Consider the following 19,105-nt stretch of genomic DNA (forward strand, 5'->3'; position numbering starts at 1 on the left):
AAACTCGCAAACAAATGGAGTGTTTGTGTATCGACGGAATAAATCTGCAGGGCATCCTAGCGAATCCTCCAGAGAATGCAGATTGCCTTGTTCACCTCATGCGCTGTGTGGACCGGAATTATAAAGGAAAACTCACCCAGGCCATGATTCATCTAGCTGAAAACGTGCTCCCATTAACAAAGGCGACTCACAATATCCATCAACCGAAGGTAGGTAGCACAAAAAGCATCTCTTCTTTGAGGGCATTAAAGTCATGACATTCATCATGAATAACCAATACAGGGAAACCAACACCATGCACCCTTAAAAGTGCAGTTATTGCTGACTGATGACCAGGGCTGGGTGATTTGGCAGAAATTATATGTTCATATTTTTCAACAATATTTAGTATATATCTCGATATTGACTCAAAAATGCCTTAAAGGGGTGTACCACAGGAATTATTTTCCATCCAAACCCTGAAAACAAAAAATAAAACCTATAGTTTTAAGCCTTATGGTAGTTCATCATTTTCCATTAAAAATCCTGACTTTATTCACAATGTTGCTTAATTTTATATTGCATATATGAACATTTTATTTTTCGCCAAGGTAACCACAAATCACATATAAATCCCCGTAAACATGCCAGAAAACCACACAGTAAGATTGCCTCAACATGTTTCAAGTCAGTTTATTTGTCCTCAAGCAATCCTGAACTCTGATTCCAGCTGCCAGAGGTGTTGCTTTCAAGACTGTCTTCATGTTTAATTCATGCACGCTGCTAGCTACAGGGAAACCTTTGCCGTGCTTCCAGAAGAGCCAAACTGGGATTACAGAGAAGCAGTCTCGCTTACCTTTTGACCCGCAAATCTCATTTTGTGATGAAATGTGTCAGACAGAAGGTGACTTGATTCATCTGGCTGATCTTTGGAGGTTAGATGGAAATAATGCAGGACGTGTGAGCAATTAAGAGTCTGATAGACGGGCATTAAGATGATCGGAGTCTGTGCGTGTCAGAAAGTCAGAGGGGATGCTCATTAGTGAAGTTTATACCAAAAACCTGTATAAGCTGCTCAGAGGAGGTCTTGAATTACACCGTCTTAAATGCTAAATCGACGCAATAGCATATTTTACATAATTGTTCAGTGAAGGTGCAGAATTTATGAGGAGATCCAACAGGACTATCGGGTATGAGAGCAGAAGTGATGTATACTTTGTAATCTTATTTGAGGTCCGAGCTAGGTTGATAAACACACAGCCGATGCAGATAAACAGAGAAACGAATGAAAACCAGAGACAGGGCATTTGCCAAACACCCAAGGATTTTTTTGTGCAAAAGTTTCAAGGAGCTTTTGATGGAAATACAAATTACAAGTATACATAGAAACAAAATGACGTACAATTGATTTCCCCCAAATTTCAAGCTACAGTTCATAAAAATGTGCAGCTATATTACCATCTCCATTTAATGTAAAGATTGAAATTTTACTTTATGTATTTACTTAATGTGGGTTAAAGCGACAATGAGTCCTGCTCACTGTTGCCCCACATGGTTGATCAGCGGAATTGTCTGTTTACAGTTTCGTCAAACTGTAGCAAAGATTTCCCGCTGGCAGCTCAATACACGTATGTTTGTTTACAAAGCCGACGGACCCAGATACGTATATGTAAACAACTGTATATGTAACTGTACTGTTTTTTAAATCAGCGTTTCTTCTTTGTTCTTGTACCGACCCGAAAATCAAAGTTACAAGTGCAATGTCAGCCGACAGGAGGCTGCTCGGGCAGTAAAATTCGTCCAGTTAAAAGTTACACTACCACAAAAATTATTTTAGAGACATTATTTTAAGGTCAAAAAGTTGCTCGTTGTCGCTTTGATGTCAAATAACCTCAGACTTAAAATAACAATGAACAATTTAACAATGATTTTATCTAATTTCTCAATAGCTGTTTCTTTTTAACCAAAAATGTACAGATTGCAGCTTAAATTTACATATATCAAGATTAAGAATGATTAACTTACCCTTAAAATAATAAAGAAAAACAGTAAAGAAACAGCAGGTCTAGAAAGACTCACACATTCCTAATAATGTATATATTTCATATCTGCATCTGGACCTTATGCAAGTCTTAGCAGGGTGCCAACTGCAAATTTGGTGTAGTAGGCCTACATGACAAACAGAGGTATCTCGGCATTAACTACCAATGTGAAAGCACCAGGAAAGTACTGAAGCCTTTATAATGAATCCCTCTCAGTGTAATTACCGGGTTTCCCTTTGACCGTGACATAAAGGAACTTTGCTAAGCGATCTGCTCCACAGCACGTGGGATTTTTCAACTAAGACACAAAACTGGTTGCAAAAGCAAAGCCTTCCGGTTAACAGTGTATTTGGGACAACAAGTATGTTTTTCTTCATTTTCGGGGACGCTTTTGCGCCTTTTTAAACATTAAGTAATCTTAAATTGGGTAACTTATAAGCATTTTACATTTGTCTCAGGAGTGGATATTGTTGAAGTTATAATCAACTGCGTTTCAATTATGTCTTTAAGTTTAAGAACCAGTTAGAAACCAGCTTTTATTACATTAAAATGCCCTGCATCTTGATAATTGAAACGCGAATGCATCTTCCGACATTTATTTCACTCTCTGAACACTATGTCAGAAGTTTCAGTGGGAGGACGAGGCAAAGCCGGAGCAGCTGTGATTTGCACAGGTGAAAATAATGACTCAATTGCCCTCATCTGTCAGGTCGCAAACACGGCAGGAGTCGAAGAGAAGCTTGGCTGAGATCTCGGAAGTGAGAGTTGTTCTAAGTAGTCCCAGAATGTGCCCACAAATCTTTAATGACCAGTGAACTGTAAGATTATTCCTCCACCTCTTAGCATACATGCTGGACCATTTGAATGAGTTTGAAGGGCCCCGGAAGTGGAGGCCAGGGTGATGCTTTCAAATTTATAATAAAAACATTAAAAGCGAGCAAATAAAATCGAAAGAAATATTGCAAAATATCCTTATTTTATTACTTAATAAAATGATACGCGTAAAGTGAGAACGGAACTGTCTTTCTCTAAAGGGTTTACTCAAAACTGTTAGCCAATTATTTATTTTGGCTAATGTAGTACTGCAAAGAAACAAGATTCCTAGTTATAATTCTATTAGCGCCTGAAGTTACCCTTACTTTATTTCTTCAGAGTTTCAGACGGTTTGCTTTAAAGTCACCATGAAATCAAACAGGAAAATTCGAATTATAAATGATTTAATTTATTTTATTTGTATTCATTTGCACTTGTAATCTTTAATCAAAAACATTAAGCTCCTCTCCACATGATGTAAGCAACAAATAAAGAGGTTGGAGGTTACTCACTGTCCAATGGCCAGGCATTTTTAGCCCTCCCCTCCAGGCCCAACTTACAACAAACCTATCAAAAAGGGAAGGGCGAAGTAAAGCCCCGCTCTACATGTTTTTCTAATTTCAGAAGACGTTTCACTCGGATTTATGTCCCAATACAGAAAATAAGTAAATCGCAACTTCCGTTTCATGGTGACTTTCAGAACAATCTCACACTGCATGCATAAATATCATTATTTTATAGTTGTCTCAAAAAAGCCTGTCTTAAAATATTGTGTTAATAAACAGGTAAGCGGAGCATTTTCTTTGTTGAAAAAAAGGCATTTACATTTATGCATGCAGCAGACACTTTTAGCTACTTACTCAAATGTGGCAGACTCAAAGGAACTCACAGTGCATTCTATCAGTATGTCAATATACGTGTTGCCCGGGACTCAAAGCCACATTTTTGCACTGCTAACTGACTAAGGTACCAGGCCACTGTATCGCACTGCATTTCAAAGGGGATTTAAGAATATAGCATCCTGATAAAACCCTGATAACATGAAACCAAGTTGCTGATCGACTGCCAAATCTCCGCCAGATTTGATGAACTAAACAAGGAAAAGGTCAAATTCAGAGAATGAAAAATGTAGACAGAGAGCTGAAGGATTAAAAACTGGCGAGGAGCTGCATACTAGTGTGAGTTTGAATTTGTGAGTGTGTCTTTGCACACGGTTGTTTTTCAATCGACTCAGACAGAAAAGTGTTTCTCAACAGGTAGAAATAACAGATGAAAGTAGTGATTTGCACTGAAGGACACGGTGACCATAGATATAAAAAAGATTTTGAATCATTCACTTTAAGTGTACAGTATGGGAAGGATATCCAATGAAATTGATGTAGAAGTAGCGCAGGTTTGGAAAAAGACATTATTTGTCACAACAAGGGGTAAAAAGCTAATAATCCAGAAGTTTTCAGTAACGGAAAATTATTTTAACTCACAATGCGGCTTAATAAGCCAATCATCACATCTTTCTACTTTCATTCTTCGTTCTTTTTACCTTCTAATTACTTTACATTAGCTACATAACATCTGTCACGAAGCTGAAGTGGCACTTGGTGTGTTTCCGGATGGATCAGCCACACCAGGAAACATCATAGAGATGTGATGAGATAAAAAGGGCTTGATTGGGAAACTATCCTTTACACACTAAATCGTGCTGATTTCTCTTCTTACTCGGGAGAGGACAGTCATTATTATTATTAAAAATACAGCCAGTAATGTTAATAAAAGGCAAGAAAATTAGCCAGCTTACTGAGAAAATGACCTTTAGCTTGAAATAAAAAAATGAATCCTATCACTGACAGACAGTCACCAAAATGTGGAGACATATTGTGATTTTGTTCCTCAAAGACAAGTGTATGTAATATTCATACCGTAAAATGAAAGCCATTCTTAAAGGAATACAATTCTTGAGGGAAATAAATACTGTTCAATGTTACTCCAGACACATTTACTATAAAATGCATGTACTTGCTTCCAGTGTTACTGGAACACTATGCACACAAGTTTATAAAGAAAACAAATGCTGTTTTCAAACATCTGTACCATAACATAAACAGCCTTCAGCAGAGTGATGTCTGGAAAGGGTGGGCCTCTTTGTTAATGGCCTCACAATGTATTATGTTTCTTGGTTTATTTGTCCAACAGACGCTTTTGACCGCAGCGGCCACTGTTGCTTCCACCGCAATGACTTACATATGGCCGCTCATTAGCACACACCTCTATAAGAAATGCTGGACACACGCTAACAAAGCCTTTGTTTTAGCATGATACCACACCTATTATTCAGTACATCTGTAAAGTAGGACATCTGCGATAATCACTGCAGAAAAAAATATATATTTCACACAGCCAGAGCTGAGAGGATTGAGAAATGAATAAGCATAAATATCCATGTTTCACCAACACAAAAGCTATGGCATAATTTGGGCCTTTATAATTTTTATACAGTGTGAAAAAAAGTCAGAAAAAGCAAAGCAACAACTAAGTGGACTTTATAGGGTCTGAAGTCAACATGCAAATGCTTATTGTGCACTGATATATAAGGCGAGAGACATTTGCGTCTGATTATAATGCCTCATCTGTTAAAGCAACAGCTAACACTCTGCATGGTTTCATCGCTGATGCAATATTACGACAGCAATTTCACATCTGCGCAATACTTAATAAATGTAAAAATACAAATAACCAAGAGATGCAAAATTCACAAGGTTTATTTGATAAGGCTGTCTGGGCCATTGGGTAAATGTCACAGAAACCTGTACAGGTTTTATATGACATTATCTCCCAGATTTCGCATTACTGTAATGCACATGGACATTTTACTTTCACGTTTATCATTAGATGCCATTACCTAAAAAACTATGTAAGTTATGTAATGTGTTTTTTTTACAATTACAGGCATTAACACTGTCACTAAGATAATGTTATATGCAATAAGAGTAAATAGAAGTTACATAAAGGTCCAATGTGTAATTCTCTGGGGGATCAATTGAAATAAATGTCTTCAGAGGTGTATTAAGACCTTACATTATAAATCGTTATGTTTTTATTACCTTAGAATGAGCTATTTCCTATACACAGTGCATGGAATTCGCCATTCGCCGACAGTAGCCCTAAAGGGACAAACTGCTCTACGGAGCGTGTTTTTTAATTCATTACCTCCTTGACATCTTAGTGCTTCGTTGAAATTCTTTTTCATTTTTTGAGATTAAATGTAAGACCAGACGGAGCAAGGTTATAAGCATGTTTCTAAATAAATATTAAGCACTTGAAGACTATCACAATATATGGAATAAGTATTTCCACTCAAACTTGAAACCTCATTCTCATCCATTCAGAAGTTAGAAAGAAATTGGTGCTGCTACGTAAATCTAGGTACGCGAGCAAAAGTCGGTTGTATTTGCGTTTGGGTTGCTCTGGTTGACGTTTCCGCTTCCCGGCACCCAATGTAATGTCGATTAGAGTGACAGAAGGGTCACTGCCTCTCTATAATTTACTGAAGTCCCTCCGCACAGATTGAGTTTGGCCTCATCTGTGAGTTCACATGCATTCATTTGGCTGGCACACTTGAGGGGAAATAATCAGTGTGGCTAATGTTGCTCTCTTTTGCATCTTGACTTTTTTTTGCATTTGGGTTCACGCCTTCACTATGATTAAAATGCAACCGTGGCTACACATCTAGAGTGAAAAGCTCTGAACCACCATCATCGCCAATTAAACAAATATATACAAAGGGATTTTACTTATCCGGTATACACCACAGGGACTCCACCCGCTCAGTTAAGGGTAGGGCTTTCTGACCACTGGATTCATACACCCACGCAAAATATCTAAAAACAGTGGTGCACACTTAATGGATTGTCCAGAGACTTGAAATAACACAGACAACATGGATGTAGACTTCAATTGTTCTATGAAACAAGCAAGATGTGATGTGCACTGCCACTCATTACAGGCTAAATATGAAGTGATATTTAACAGGGACGATATGTTTATGGTTTGCCAAAGTGTCAATGTCTTGGGTGTATGACTCCTAAACACAGACAGTGTTATGACACAAGAGCTTACTGAGTTCAGCGATGCTCCCTACACGAGTGGCCAAAAGGGACTGTTCAATGGTGCGGAGCTCCGCCTGGCTGTAGGTGTGTCCCTCTGCAGTTTTACCGGCTCGCTGTTGGTCACGGTGGAGGTTCAGGCTGTCCGGCAGACTCAATAAACCTAAAGAGCAGAAACAAGAGAATCAAATGTCAAGTCAAAAATTCTGGTCTTATACTTCTAAATGCGGTTTCGCAGTTATTTTAGGTCATTGGCAAAATGTTAAATGCACTTTCATTTGTTGCTTTGGATAAAAATGTCTGGTAATTGAAAAAAATGTAAGATATGCGACTCCTGGAAATTTACATTCATGCATTTGTCAGATGCTTTTATCAAATGCAACATATAGTGCATTAAAATAATGATTATATTTATTTATTATTGATGATGATACTACTACTAATACTAATAATAATACATTTGATTATTATTGACATTTATTTTTATGTTTGTTGAGCTGCAGAAAACATCCCACCATTCAGTAACCCCCAATGACATTACTACACCCAGGTGTGGACCAAGGCCTTTGTCTGAATAAGAGAGCAGCCTGCGACAGTTGGGATGTTGAGCACAGCCACAGGTGAAGAAGGGCAGACAAGCATCTATCGGTCTGAGCAAAATGCTTCACACCTGGGAACTAGATTGTGTTTCTGGTACTTGACAATCATATCTGTACCTGTTCGTCTTTTCAGAGATTTTCCTCAGAGGTTATCAGTCGAGACAAGTATAGATGCACACACAAATACGCTATGTTTTATCTGGAAACTATTTTAAGCAGGCTATGCTCCTGACTCTCATCTAAAGCGATCTGTGTTGCCAGTATCCCAGCGGTGGGTAAATATCCTTTATCCTGTTGTATATTGAATGAAGCCGTTAGCACATGACAACAGAGAAACTCATGAAGTTTTCATAAAGCTATGATTAAAATGACCTGCCATAAAGGGTTCTGGCAGCTTTGAGGTTCTCTGTGGTTACTGAGTGGATGCATAAATAATGAAAATTCACAAAAGCCGCCAGACAGCTGGATGCTGTGTCAAGGGACACATTTTTGCTCATGGGTGACATGATGCTTTTAAAGAATCGCGTTGAGAGTTCAAGCGACGAAATCTGCTTTGTTTTGTTCTGCTGTCTTGTCTAATGAATTTGCTTTTAAGATGAGGCAGCAGTACGATGAGATTTGTTTTTTTTTGTCGCTATGCAGAGTTTAACAGTGATGATTTAACAGAGGCTCAGGACAGAACTTAAGTTTTGTTCTATTAATATATTCACTGACCCCTAACATATCAGAAAAAAAAAACTTTAATTTTTTGCAACAAATATTTAAGAAAGAAATATCATTTTACAATGAAATGTGTTTTTATATGTTACTCAGTCAGTGAAAACTCGTCAAAGGAAATTTTTTGTGATTTTCTAGACATTTTTTACACAAAAGTGATTTTCTACATAAAATCATCAATGATAATGTAAAGAATATTCTGTAAAAATACAACTCTAATGTCTTTAACTTTGAAGTAAGGTCATGTCAAAGATTAAAATCAGTGTTTACAACAAAGCCAACATCTGGTATTTTTTGTGCGAAATATATATTTTTTGTATAAAACAACGTACTTTCACATGTAAATGGAATTTTAAATACTGTATTTTTAAATCTATCATATGGTCATATCCTTTACAGCGATAAACACACATTACCTATGTTTGTACTTTGATTCAAAATCTCATAATTTGGTTATACAACTTTCTGACATTTCACAGGCAGGGTCACATACAGTATACTGTATTAAAAAGCTTTCAACAATTTACTTTGTTTGTATTTTTTTACAATAGATTTATTAATCTATTATTATGTAATTGCATGACAGCTATAAATAAAAAAACAATGACTTTCAACAAGTGAATAATGGCAAGATAATTATACCATGGTGACATATTTGGGTCATATCTATGGTTAAGAGCTGGTAATGTATGTGTGTGCCAAGCTGCATGACACATGCCAGCATGATGATGTAACGTACACGGGCAACAGCATTTTAATGCTGGTTTTTCTCCAGTTGTATATGACAGGCATGAGATGATGATGTAGCCGGAAAACAAAATCCATAGAACATTTTTAGGGACCTTTTTTGTGTAGATATTTGAATATCTCATATTGTGTTTTTACTCAAACACACACAAAAAAATCATGCACACAATGGGAAAAGCACACAGCGCATATGAGCTGTCATCCCCCTATGATCTATCTCAGACAGCCACTGGAAGAGAAACTGACAGTTTTCTAGAAATCTTCTCATGACCCTTTCACTTAAGCCAAAAATATGCATTCCAGTGGAATAAAAAACATCTGTCAATATTTTATGACCCTCCACCCAATCAACATTCCTCTCCGTTTTTGAAACCCTTCAATCTTTCTTATTTTATGCTCAGTGCATCGACTTTAAAATGTGATTACGCGGTAAAAAAAACAAATGGTGTTCTAGTCTCTCCATCTTTGCAACCCGAACCAAGTTTCAACACTTAACTTTCTGCAGCACTTGAATTCCCCTGCTGGGAGGGAAGCAACTGTTATTTTTACCCTGCAATGTTTTCCTTCGCTTGATATGGGGTTAAGTTAACGGTGGGAGGAGGAAAATGAGACCGCAGTACCCTAAAAATTGTGACCTTGTGAAATATCCATCTGGAGCCTTGTCCAGCTGGTGGAAAAACCTCCCTCCAAATAGTCCATGGCTCATAATGCAGTCTGTGTTTCTGAAAACTTGTTTTCTAACTTGATTCTCAATCTTGAGTTTTGTGCCGTGAAACGAGGAGACGGTTTTGAGCCACAGGAACAGTTTGAGAAACTGTACTGTGGCATAATAAAACAGCACAAATGATGCTATATACTTCAATCAAAGTCAGGGAGAAATGGGAAACTGAATCCCTCTCCATCTCTAGCGGATGGAAAGTCTACTCTCTTGAGACACAAGACACCTCTGGTGACCTCGACTCGTATGCTGACAAGAAACAGACAGCCGAGCAGATTTTTAGATCTCCGCTGGGTGGCAGATGCTTAAAAAAAAATAATAATAGAAAACAAAAATACTAAAAACCTGTTTTGGCAAGCTGATACATTTTAAAGAAAGCGGACAATAATGTCTTTATACGTTGGTGTCATTGACTCTGCATCTAATCAAACTCTACAGTATTTTGGTAAAAATGTATCTCAGCAGCCACTCAAATTGAACAAGTGCCAACGTGAACAGATTGAGTGACGTACTCTTGTCCTCGATAATAAACTTGCCAAACAATTAACTTGCATGGAGGACATAAATAAAAGTTAAAAAAGATATGCCGATGGCTGTTTTAGGTGAAGCGAATTCCAATATTTTTGTTTGAGAAATGCACAAATACTATACCCAAAGTGCCCAGTTATCCGTGACAGACCATTTATTTGGTGAAACGTCTGGTATGCAAACATATTCACAAAATATGTTTTTTTCCTGAGAACCATCTCTTAGTATAAGCTGTTCACTGACCTGAAAACCTCTCAATTCTTTCTAGAGTGAAAACACATTCAAATTTATTCAGGCAAATAAAATCCTAATGTATTAGGATTAATATTTTTTATAATGCAGAAGTACCGTAAAATACAGTATAACATATTTTTTAAATATCCAATACATTGTGATACATCTGCATTTTATGAATAGTGTTACAATTATCTAATAAAACTATAACTTGAGTCTGTTTAAATGAGCCAATACTACCCGTAGCTTTTAATGGACATTAAAATCCCATTAATGACGTCTCTCGAGACAGGTTTTATACAGAGGGACCGGGCATTACGCCGATTACTGCAATAATGGTGGGCCCATAATTCTCTCCGGGTTTTACTGGCATTTAAATTATATCTAAAAATGACTTGGCTGCATACGGTAATGAACGTGAAGTCGGACCTTCTCAAACACAAGCAGACTCTCACATCATCCGGCTCTGCCATTACATCTGTCGCTTCTTAAAGAGCCAATTCTTCTTTCTTTTTAAAGAAACAGAGATCCAGATAATCTCAGCATACCAGATGGAACCAAATCAAGACTATATGTGCAGGTAAATTATGGGTTATTAGCTGAATGCATTTTTCATTTGTTGATGCTTTTAAAACAGAATGAACCATAAATTTACTGTAAACATAAATCAAGAAAGGTATGTGTTTAATGTATATGTGGTCTTGGACCACAAAACCAGTCATTAGTAGCACTTTTTTGGCAATAGCATGATGAAAATGATTGATTTTTCTTTTGTGCCAAAATTATATGCTATGCTAAGGGCTTAATTTGGACAACTTTAAAGGTGATTTTCTCAGAATTTAAAATGTTTTCCACAATCAGATTTCAGAGTTTAAATAGTTGTCGACTATATATTGGTCAAATGTTATCCGATGCTAACAAACATACATCAATGGGAATCTTATTTATTCAGCTTTCAGATGATGTATAAATCTAAATTTTACCATAAGACACACACATACTGTTTTGTTGTCCAGGGTCACATACATGTATGTTTTTATTTGAGTACTCTTGAATTTGCATGAACTATAATGTCAAATCACACTATATATTATACTGTATGCAAGTAATAAATAAGTGTGGTGGGGATTTGGATTCCGAATGATTCATTGACAATCGATATGTCCTCTTTTTTTTACTCTGACAGAAACCACTTCACTTCCGAGAGCACACTTAGACCCTATGTTTTGATTTCCTCCAGGTGTTGAGGTGATAAATTATTGGTTCCAAATAAGACCACCTGTCAATGTGATGTGATGAAACAATTGGATTGTTTTCATATTCAAAAGAGCTCAGAGTAGCTTCAATCCATCAACTAAATTGAAGTATTCTGCTGAGGACGGCAAGTTAATAAGGGAACCACCGGAATCAGTAAACAAACGAAAAACGAAACCAAAACTCCTTAGCGTGCCTTTATTTTTTTTCCTGCTGCTGCACTGCTGTATATTTGCTGGTGTAATGTTTCATCGATTTCTCTACGGTGCACAACCGGTCTCTTATCAGAGTAAGACTCCTGCAGAATATTAACAACCAAGTTTCCATAGCAACAGGGCAGAGCTGCAGAGCAACCGTGCGATTGGTGGAAAGAGCATGTGCTGGATTTGAAGGTGGGCGCATGCAGGATGCGCAGTGACAGAAACCAACATTTTAGGGGGATTTGTGTTTTTTGTCTGGAATCTTACAGTATGTTCATTAAAACACTAGAGACATGCAGAAAGTCAACAAATTCAATTGCATAAAAGTCATAGTTCACCAAAAAATGAAAATTCTTTCATAATTTACTCTCTTGTCATTTAAAAACTGTTTGACTTTCGTTCTTTCTTTAGCAGAACACAAAAGAAGATATTTGAAAAATACTGGCAACAGAAAACCATTGGGCCCCATTGACTATAGTATGGACACAAAACTAATGCAAGTCATTGGGGACCAACGGTTTTCTGTTACCAACATTCTTTAAAATATCTTAGTTTGTGTTCTGCAGAAGAACGAAAGTCATTCAGGTTTGAAATGACAAGAGGATGAGCAAATGATGACATCTCGTTTTTTTTACCATTTGATCAGTTGACAGATACTTTCCAGTATAGGATGCATTTTTGCACGAAATACACATCTGAATGTATACTCACACTAGAATAAAACTTTCTAACCTTCGTAGAAAATTATATGTTAATATGTTGCATCATCAACAATGAGAAGTTGATCATACCCTAAAGGCAGCAATTAAAATGTCCGCTAAAATTCTTTAAATATTATGGTAGAGATGGACCAGGAAATTCAGCACCCTTAACAGTAAATGTATCAATCACTGTCCGATGTCAAACCAGGTTTTGTATATCTCTATTAAAGTGATCTCTCAAAAAGAAATGTTTATAAACAGATCAGATCAGATTATAACCGTAAATAGTAATTAAAATGACGAGTTAACCAATGGATCAAACAACCTACTTATTGATTGCTCTAAGGGTTTGATTTCGCACATCCCTATCGCTTTGTTGAACATGCACAAAAGTAATCTGCTGATGTACAGGGTTCAGATATAGAGTCAGACAAGGTATGCATCAAGTGTTAAATCATTAAAACTTCTCTCACGCTGTCCGACTTCACCGTCACCATGACAACTGAGTTAAACGCCCCTCCTCACGATGTACACTGGTTCATAGCTGCTATAGTTACGGCCAACATTGTGCCATGCTGACATTTAAGACCAGCTTGAAGCAATAAGATCAACAAGGGACTGAGGAAGATTTTAATGAGAGCCACACTAAGCATCACAAGATCCACAGAGCTCAATTTTTTTGGCGAAAATCTCCCTATAAAACAAAAAAATTCACTTCTCTCGAACCAGTGGTGCTCAAAATATAAAGGTTAATGTGTTTTGATGTCATAAACAACAAGGGTCTAAAGAAAACAAAATACCTGAAACCTTGGAACACAAAGTAGATTATTTATAGCTGAATCTTAAAACCTCTCTTTTAAAGAAAAAATGTCATTGTTACAGGTATCTATAGCAAGATTTCACCCAAAAAAATATCGAACAAATGGACTCGGAACGCTTGGAATATGGTATAACAGACAGCCATCTTGACTTTCCCTTCGTTGACTTCACCTTTGGTGTTCCACAAAAAAAGTTAAATTTTTTGGTAAAGGTTGGTGAAAGCAGAAAGATTTGAAATGGCAGTTCTAGCAGAACGTGGTATTTTTTAATGGGAATCCATGGCAAGTGTTTAACAGTACATCTGATGAATTCCTGCCAGTTTTAAAAAATCAGAAGGATTCCGGGTACAATAAACAAACATAAACGCAGCAGCTGTCCCAGAAGAAAAAGTGGAAAACTAAAAAGAAATGAACGCTTGAGACACTCAAGTGAGATCAACAGCAACACAAACTCAGCACATTTCCATAATTCTGAATATACTTGAAATTTGCAAAATACTGTGTGCCAAAACATCTGTGCAAAGCATTCTGGGACGATAAGAGGATTGAGTGGCACTGATGCAGGTACATCCTCACCGTGTGTGGGTCAGATCTGATGATTGACAGATGAGATTACTTTGAGCAAAAGGACAGTGCATTTCCAAACCGCAGAAATTGTGGCCAGAGTTCTATCAGCGGATGACATTTCATTGTACTGGGAAGTGTTTCAATTTCATTTCCACATTAACCTATTATTGGCTTTCTTGCGGGATGGCTTTGACAGAACAGAGGTCATTTCAGAAATGTGCACGGCTTCAAAACAACGCTATCTCTAATAAACAATGCATAGGGTTTATGATCAACCACTGTCTTATAAAGAAAAAAACACTACCAAAAACAATACACAGATACAGAATATGCACACACGGTACTGTATATTTACAATACAAGAATATTTTCCCAAAAAACTATTGCACATTAAACGGTGGTATTCACATAAGTCATCCACAAGTGACGACAATACAAAACCTTCCAAGAAGTTTTTATCACGACTGTTACAAACGCCCCTGAACATACTGGCACACCTCAAATAATTAATACCATTCACATCATATAATGAGATCAAAGAAAGTCCCATGCTGATTTCCAGCATGTTCCTGCTCTCCATCTGTGCTCCATGAGCCTGGGCTGAGTCATCACAGCAGAAGCCATGCAGTCAAAACCAACCAATCAAAACACAGACATACATCCTAATTTCCGAATAACCTTTTCTATCTAATGGTTTATGTGTGTGGATCATGTTAACCAGTGTACCTCTGTACTACGACTACAAGAGCCGTCACAGATGGTGTTGCAAAACTAATTTCACACAACTATGCTGTGACATTCTTTACGGAGTGATGATTTTTGGTCCCTGTGTCAGCATGCATAGAACGAATGCAATTGAAAGTGAGAACAGACCAGTAAAGTCTTTTTTAAAACTGTAGTAAACACACTTCAACTAAACTGATCAAATCGACAAAGATTTATACAGTATGTAGAATGTGTTGCAGATGAGATCATGACATAAGTTCTCAGTGGATGGGGTCATGACTTAAATGCTATAGTAAATCACTGATGGAAGGTAGTAAGTTTCAAAGCCCACGGTAATGCCTGACTCAATTACAAAGTCACATACCAAACTCTCTTCACATGCTTCTAATCTTCTTACAGAGAGGAAGGAGAGAGAGGGATAGTAAACATGATGTATAGATGCAGATAGCTGTAAAAGGATGCAATGAGAAGGGGAAATGCATGCAGAAGAATTACAAAACAAGAAAACATATTTTTGTTATTTTACAAGTTTTGCTCTCACAAAAACCGGCTTCTCTCTTAGGCTTCAGCATGAATTCTTTTAATTTTGGATAAGGCAAAAAAGGGTTTGAATGTGTATTTCTTATGGAGCTGAAACTGATGTAATGAGAACACACACTGTCAAGGGACTACAACAAACCCAGCAGCACTGAAACGGCCGAAGTTTACTTTGTAATCTGTATTTTAGTTTGTTTTTTCACATTTTTGACACATTGTTTATTCTTATCTTAAGCACAGCTAATAATTGATGTTAAATGGTTGCCTAAATAAAACAATTGCAAATGGGATAAGAAAAACACCAGCCACCCTGCAGTTCTTATGGGTTAACATGACCCAGAGGCCCCTGCTTGCGGCCCAGCATGTGCACCTTGACGTGTCCAGGTCCCACCAGATGGTGTCCATATGTCCGCAGAACACGGAAGATGAGCCAGTAACTCAAGGCCAGAAAATGAAGGAAAGCAGTACACAGAACGGACTGCCACCTCGTATTAACATAAGAGCCCAGAGGCGAGAGGCCACATCAGTATTTCTGCCACACAAATATCATAATAAAATCTGCCAGTGTCAAAATATACATTTATAACATAAACCAGTTTCATACAGAATAATATCTTTGGTTGAAATAAAGGCAGATCTTAAGAACCAATTATATAAGCTCTCATATTAGATATATTTTAGCTATATAAGAACTGCTTTTTAGCTTCATTTCTCAAACCTCAATGTCCATTAAAAGAAAAAAGGACAAAGAGATCAGAATGTAATTTCCAGTCCTATGATATGAATGTAAAAATCAAGTTCCTTTTGTTGTCAACTTAGAGGTAATGTATAAGGTAAATTCACATGCACTCAAATTCTTATATTGGTCAATATGGAGAGAATGAAATTAGGGAGTTAGACCGTGAGGAACTGAAGTGATTTCCACATACAGTATACAGTACAGTGCCAACAGAGGAAGCTCGATTAGACACTGCGTGGAATTTTCGAATGTACGGTTCATTGGAAAAACGCTGCACTAACTTTAGCTGCTAGTATTGAAACCATTCCAGAAGTGAGATATATTGAGAGTTATATTCTCATTTACAGTATGGGAACGCAAGTACCGCTAATAATACTGAAATAATACTGAAAAAGCAACGCACACCTACACACCTACCTTACAGAGTATATAATGAGTGTAAATGTATGCAGTCAATGAGACAACTTGTATAAATACTATCTACACACACACAGTTTTGCTTCAGGTGGGAAAGATTTTCAACATATTGAATTTCAGACATGGACTTAAAAACAACGAATACCAAATGTAGACATGCCAGCACAAACGTTAAATCTCCATACAAGCCTATATTGTTCAAAAGATCCCAAATGCATATTTCAAATGACACTGAATAAAGAACCAGTCTGCACTGGTTCTTTAAGAGGTACCAACCCATACAATTCAGTAAATACCTCCATGTATAACTGGAATGGCGCATTGTTGACTTTCTCACAGTCTTGCAGTTCTACAATTAGAAAATGAACCCCAGTGTTACATAATGAATCTTTATGACAAAACACAGCTTTGGCCTTAATCTCAGACATTTGACACAGAGTAAATACTTAGGTGCGGTCAACAGACCTCTGAAAATATCAAAAAACCTGCCCGAACATGTGGAAATTAGCTTAACCTTTAGCTAGCAATTATGGCTTCTCGGTTGACATTTAGTACAATTTGTCTGCAGGCAAAAATGTCCTTGAAGTCAGTGGCTCCTGGATAGAGTGTCACAGTCACAGGTTTTATCATGCCCTAGACAACGGCTCTGAGAACGGCAAACTGACACACACCCCCAGGCAGGAAGGATCCTCTGTATGAAACATGCATTCTGATGAAGCCTTGACACTTTCATTAGGGATAGTTCCCCTCAATAATAAAAATGATGTCGTAATTTAATCACCCTCTTGTCATTTAAACCGGTAGGACTTTCTTTTTTTGCAAAACACAAAAGAAGATATTTTGAAAAAAGTTGGTAACTGAACGGTGTCGGTCATTCTATTGCATAAAACCAATGCAAGTGAATGGGTGCCGCTTATCAACATTCTACAAAATATCTTCTTTTTGTGTTCTGCAGAAAAAAGAAAAAGTCATACAGGTTTGAAATGACAAGAGGGTGATTAAATTACGACATCATTTACATTTTTGGGTGAACTATCACTTTAAGTCATAGTTTATCTAGCCTCATGTTCTTGTAAAACATCTGGTATTAGTATTTAATAGTAAAATTTGAATGGTAACAGTCCTTGGTCACAACTGAATTTCATTATATGGACTAATATAGAATGTTTGCAAGTACATGGAGGTTAACAGAATTGTTAATTTTAGGTAAACTACAGAGAAATAATAAAACAATTGTTGGTTTATAGGACTAGACTTGTGTTTTTTGTTTGTTTGTTTGTTCTTCATCTCTGCTGTTTATGAGATTAAAGCTATGCTAAATCTAGACTTGCATCCGAATAGACACATTAAGATAGTCATGACTCAAACCCAAACCTCCGTGTGAACTATTTTCCTTCTTTATTTGAAAGACTCTGAAGGAAATGAAATTAATTTATAAAAAATGTATAGACATCTATGCTCTTTTAACAGCAGAGAAAGACAAAGAAATGAGAAAAGGGATACTATATGCAGTTAGTGCCACCGAGACAAGTGTGTTTCCCTATCTGAAACACTGTCTATTTCCTCTGTGTCACTGCACATACATTTCCCTCTCGCTTCTCTGCCGTCCAAGCAGGTTCTGGCAAGTTCTGCCACAGGCGAACGCACAGAGTTGAATTATTACAGGGGGCTGAGCTTGTTTGACAAGTCGACATACTCCACTCCGTTTGATATGGAGTGTGTGAAGAGAAGAAAAAAAATGTTTTGCAACCGCAAAAGAAACAGAGAAAGGCTCAATTGATAGAGAATTGCATTAGCAACGCATAGTTCATGGGTTCGATTTCAATGCATCACACATTCTGATAAAAATTTACAAGTTAAGAATGTTTATTACATTTCAATCTGATTACTAAATGACAATCTAAATTACTCAAATACAATCCAACGTCCACAAATGTCACTCCCCGAGGACAACATTCTCCTACGCTTTGATAGCGTGATGCTCAATGCTGCAGAAGTGACAGCTCCAGCAGAGGCGGTGGGAGATGGTGGCCCACATTCTCCTAGACACAGTTTTTAAACTGATTACAAATCAAACCCAGCTGACCACACTGAAGTCGCGCGCTGGAGACATAGACCTCCAGCTGCAGGCAGCCCGCAGTGTTGTCTGGCACTAAAGGGCCATTTGCATCCTTTCTTAACCTTAACGATCAGAACCTTGCACTGAAACAGAGCCTCAGGGGCCCGTCCCTCACATTCTGTCTCCGGAGTGATATAAACAGCCTAATGCATTTTCTGTCGCATTTTGCGGCGAGAAACAATCTGCGGTTTTCCTACACCTAAAGATGTCTGAGGAACTAAGAGGAATTTGACACAAACAGATTTACGCTGTATAAACAACAAGCTTGAGAGTAAAAAACAGTACTGTCCCTTTAAGTGACTATAAAGTAATAGTTCACCTACAAAATCGGTCATCTTTTACTCACCCTGTTGTCATATTAAATCTGTGTGATTTTCTTGCTTCTGCAAAACACAAAAGAATATATTTTTTAAATGTTGGCAACCAAAAGCTGTTGGTCCCCATTGATTTCTGTTACCAACATTCTTCAAAATATTGTCTTTTGTGTTTTGTGTTAAGAAAGTCATACAGGTTTGAAATGACAAAATATTCATTTTGAAGGTGAACTATT

The 19,105-nt window shown here is 37.2% G+C and overlaps 1 protein-coding gene across 2 annotated transcripts in view; it reads right to left on the bottom strand.

Annotated features, from left to right (window-relative positions):
- Window positions 1-19,105, bottom strand: part of btbd11a (BTB (POZ) domain containing 11a) — a 95,938-nt gene that overhangs the window by 24,969 nt on the left and 51,864 nt on the right. For both annotated transcript variants that reach the window (XM_079455431.1, XM_079455430.1), the window contains exon 2: window positions 6,948-7,097. In XM_079455431.1, coding sequence (XP_079311557.1) covers window positions 6,948-7,097 — 150 coding nt within the window. The remainder of the gene's footprint in view (window positions 1-6,947; window positions 7,098-19,105) is intronic.

Source organism: Barbatula barbatula, assembly GCF_947034865.1.
Source record: "Barbatula barbatula genome assembly, chromosome: 4".
Taxonomy (NCBI): domain Eukaryota; kingdom Metazoa; phylum Chordata; class Actinopteri; order Cypriniformes; family Nemacheilidae; genus Barbatula; species Barbatula barbatula.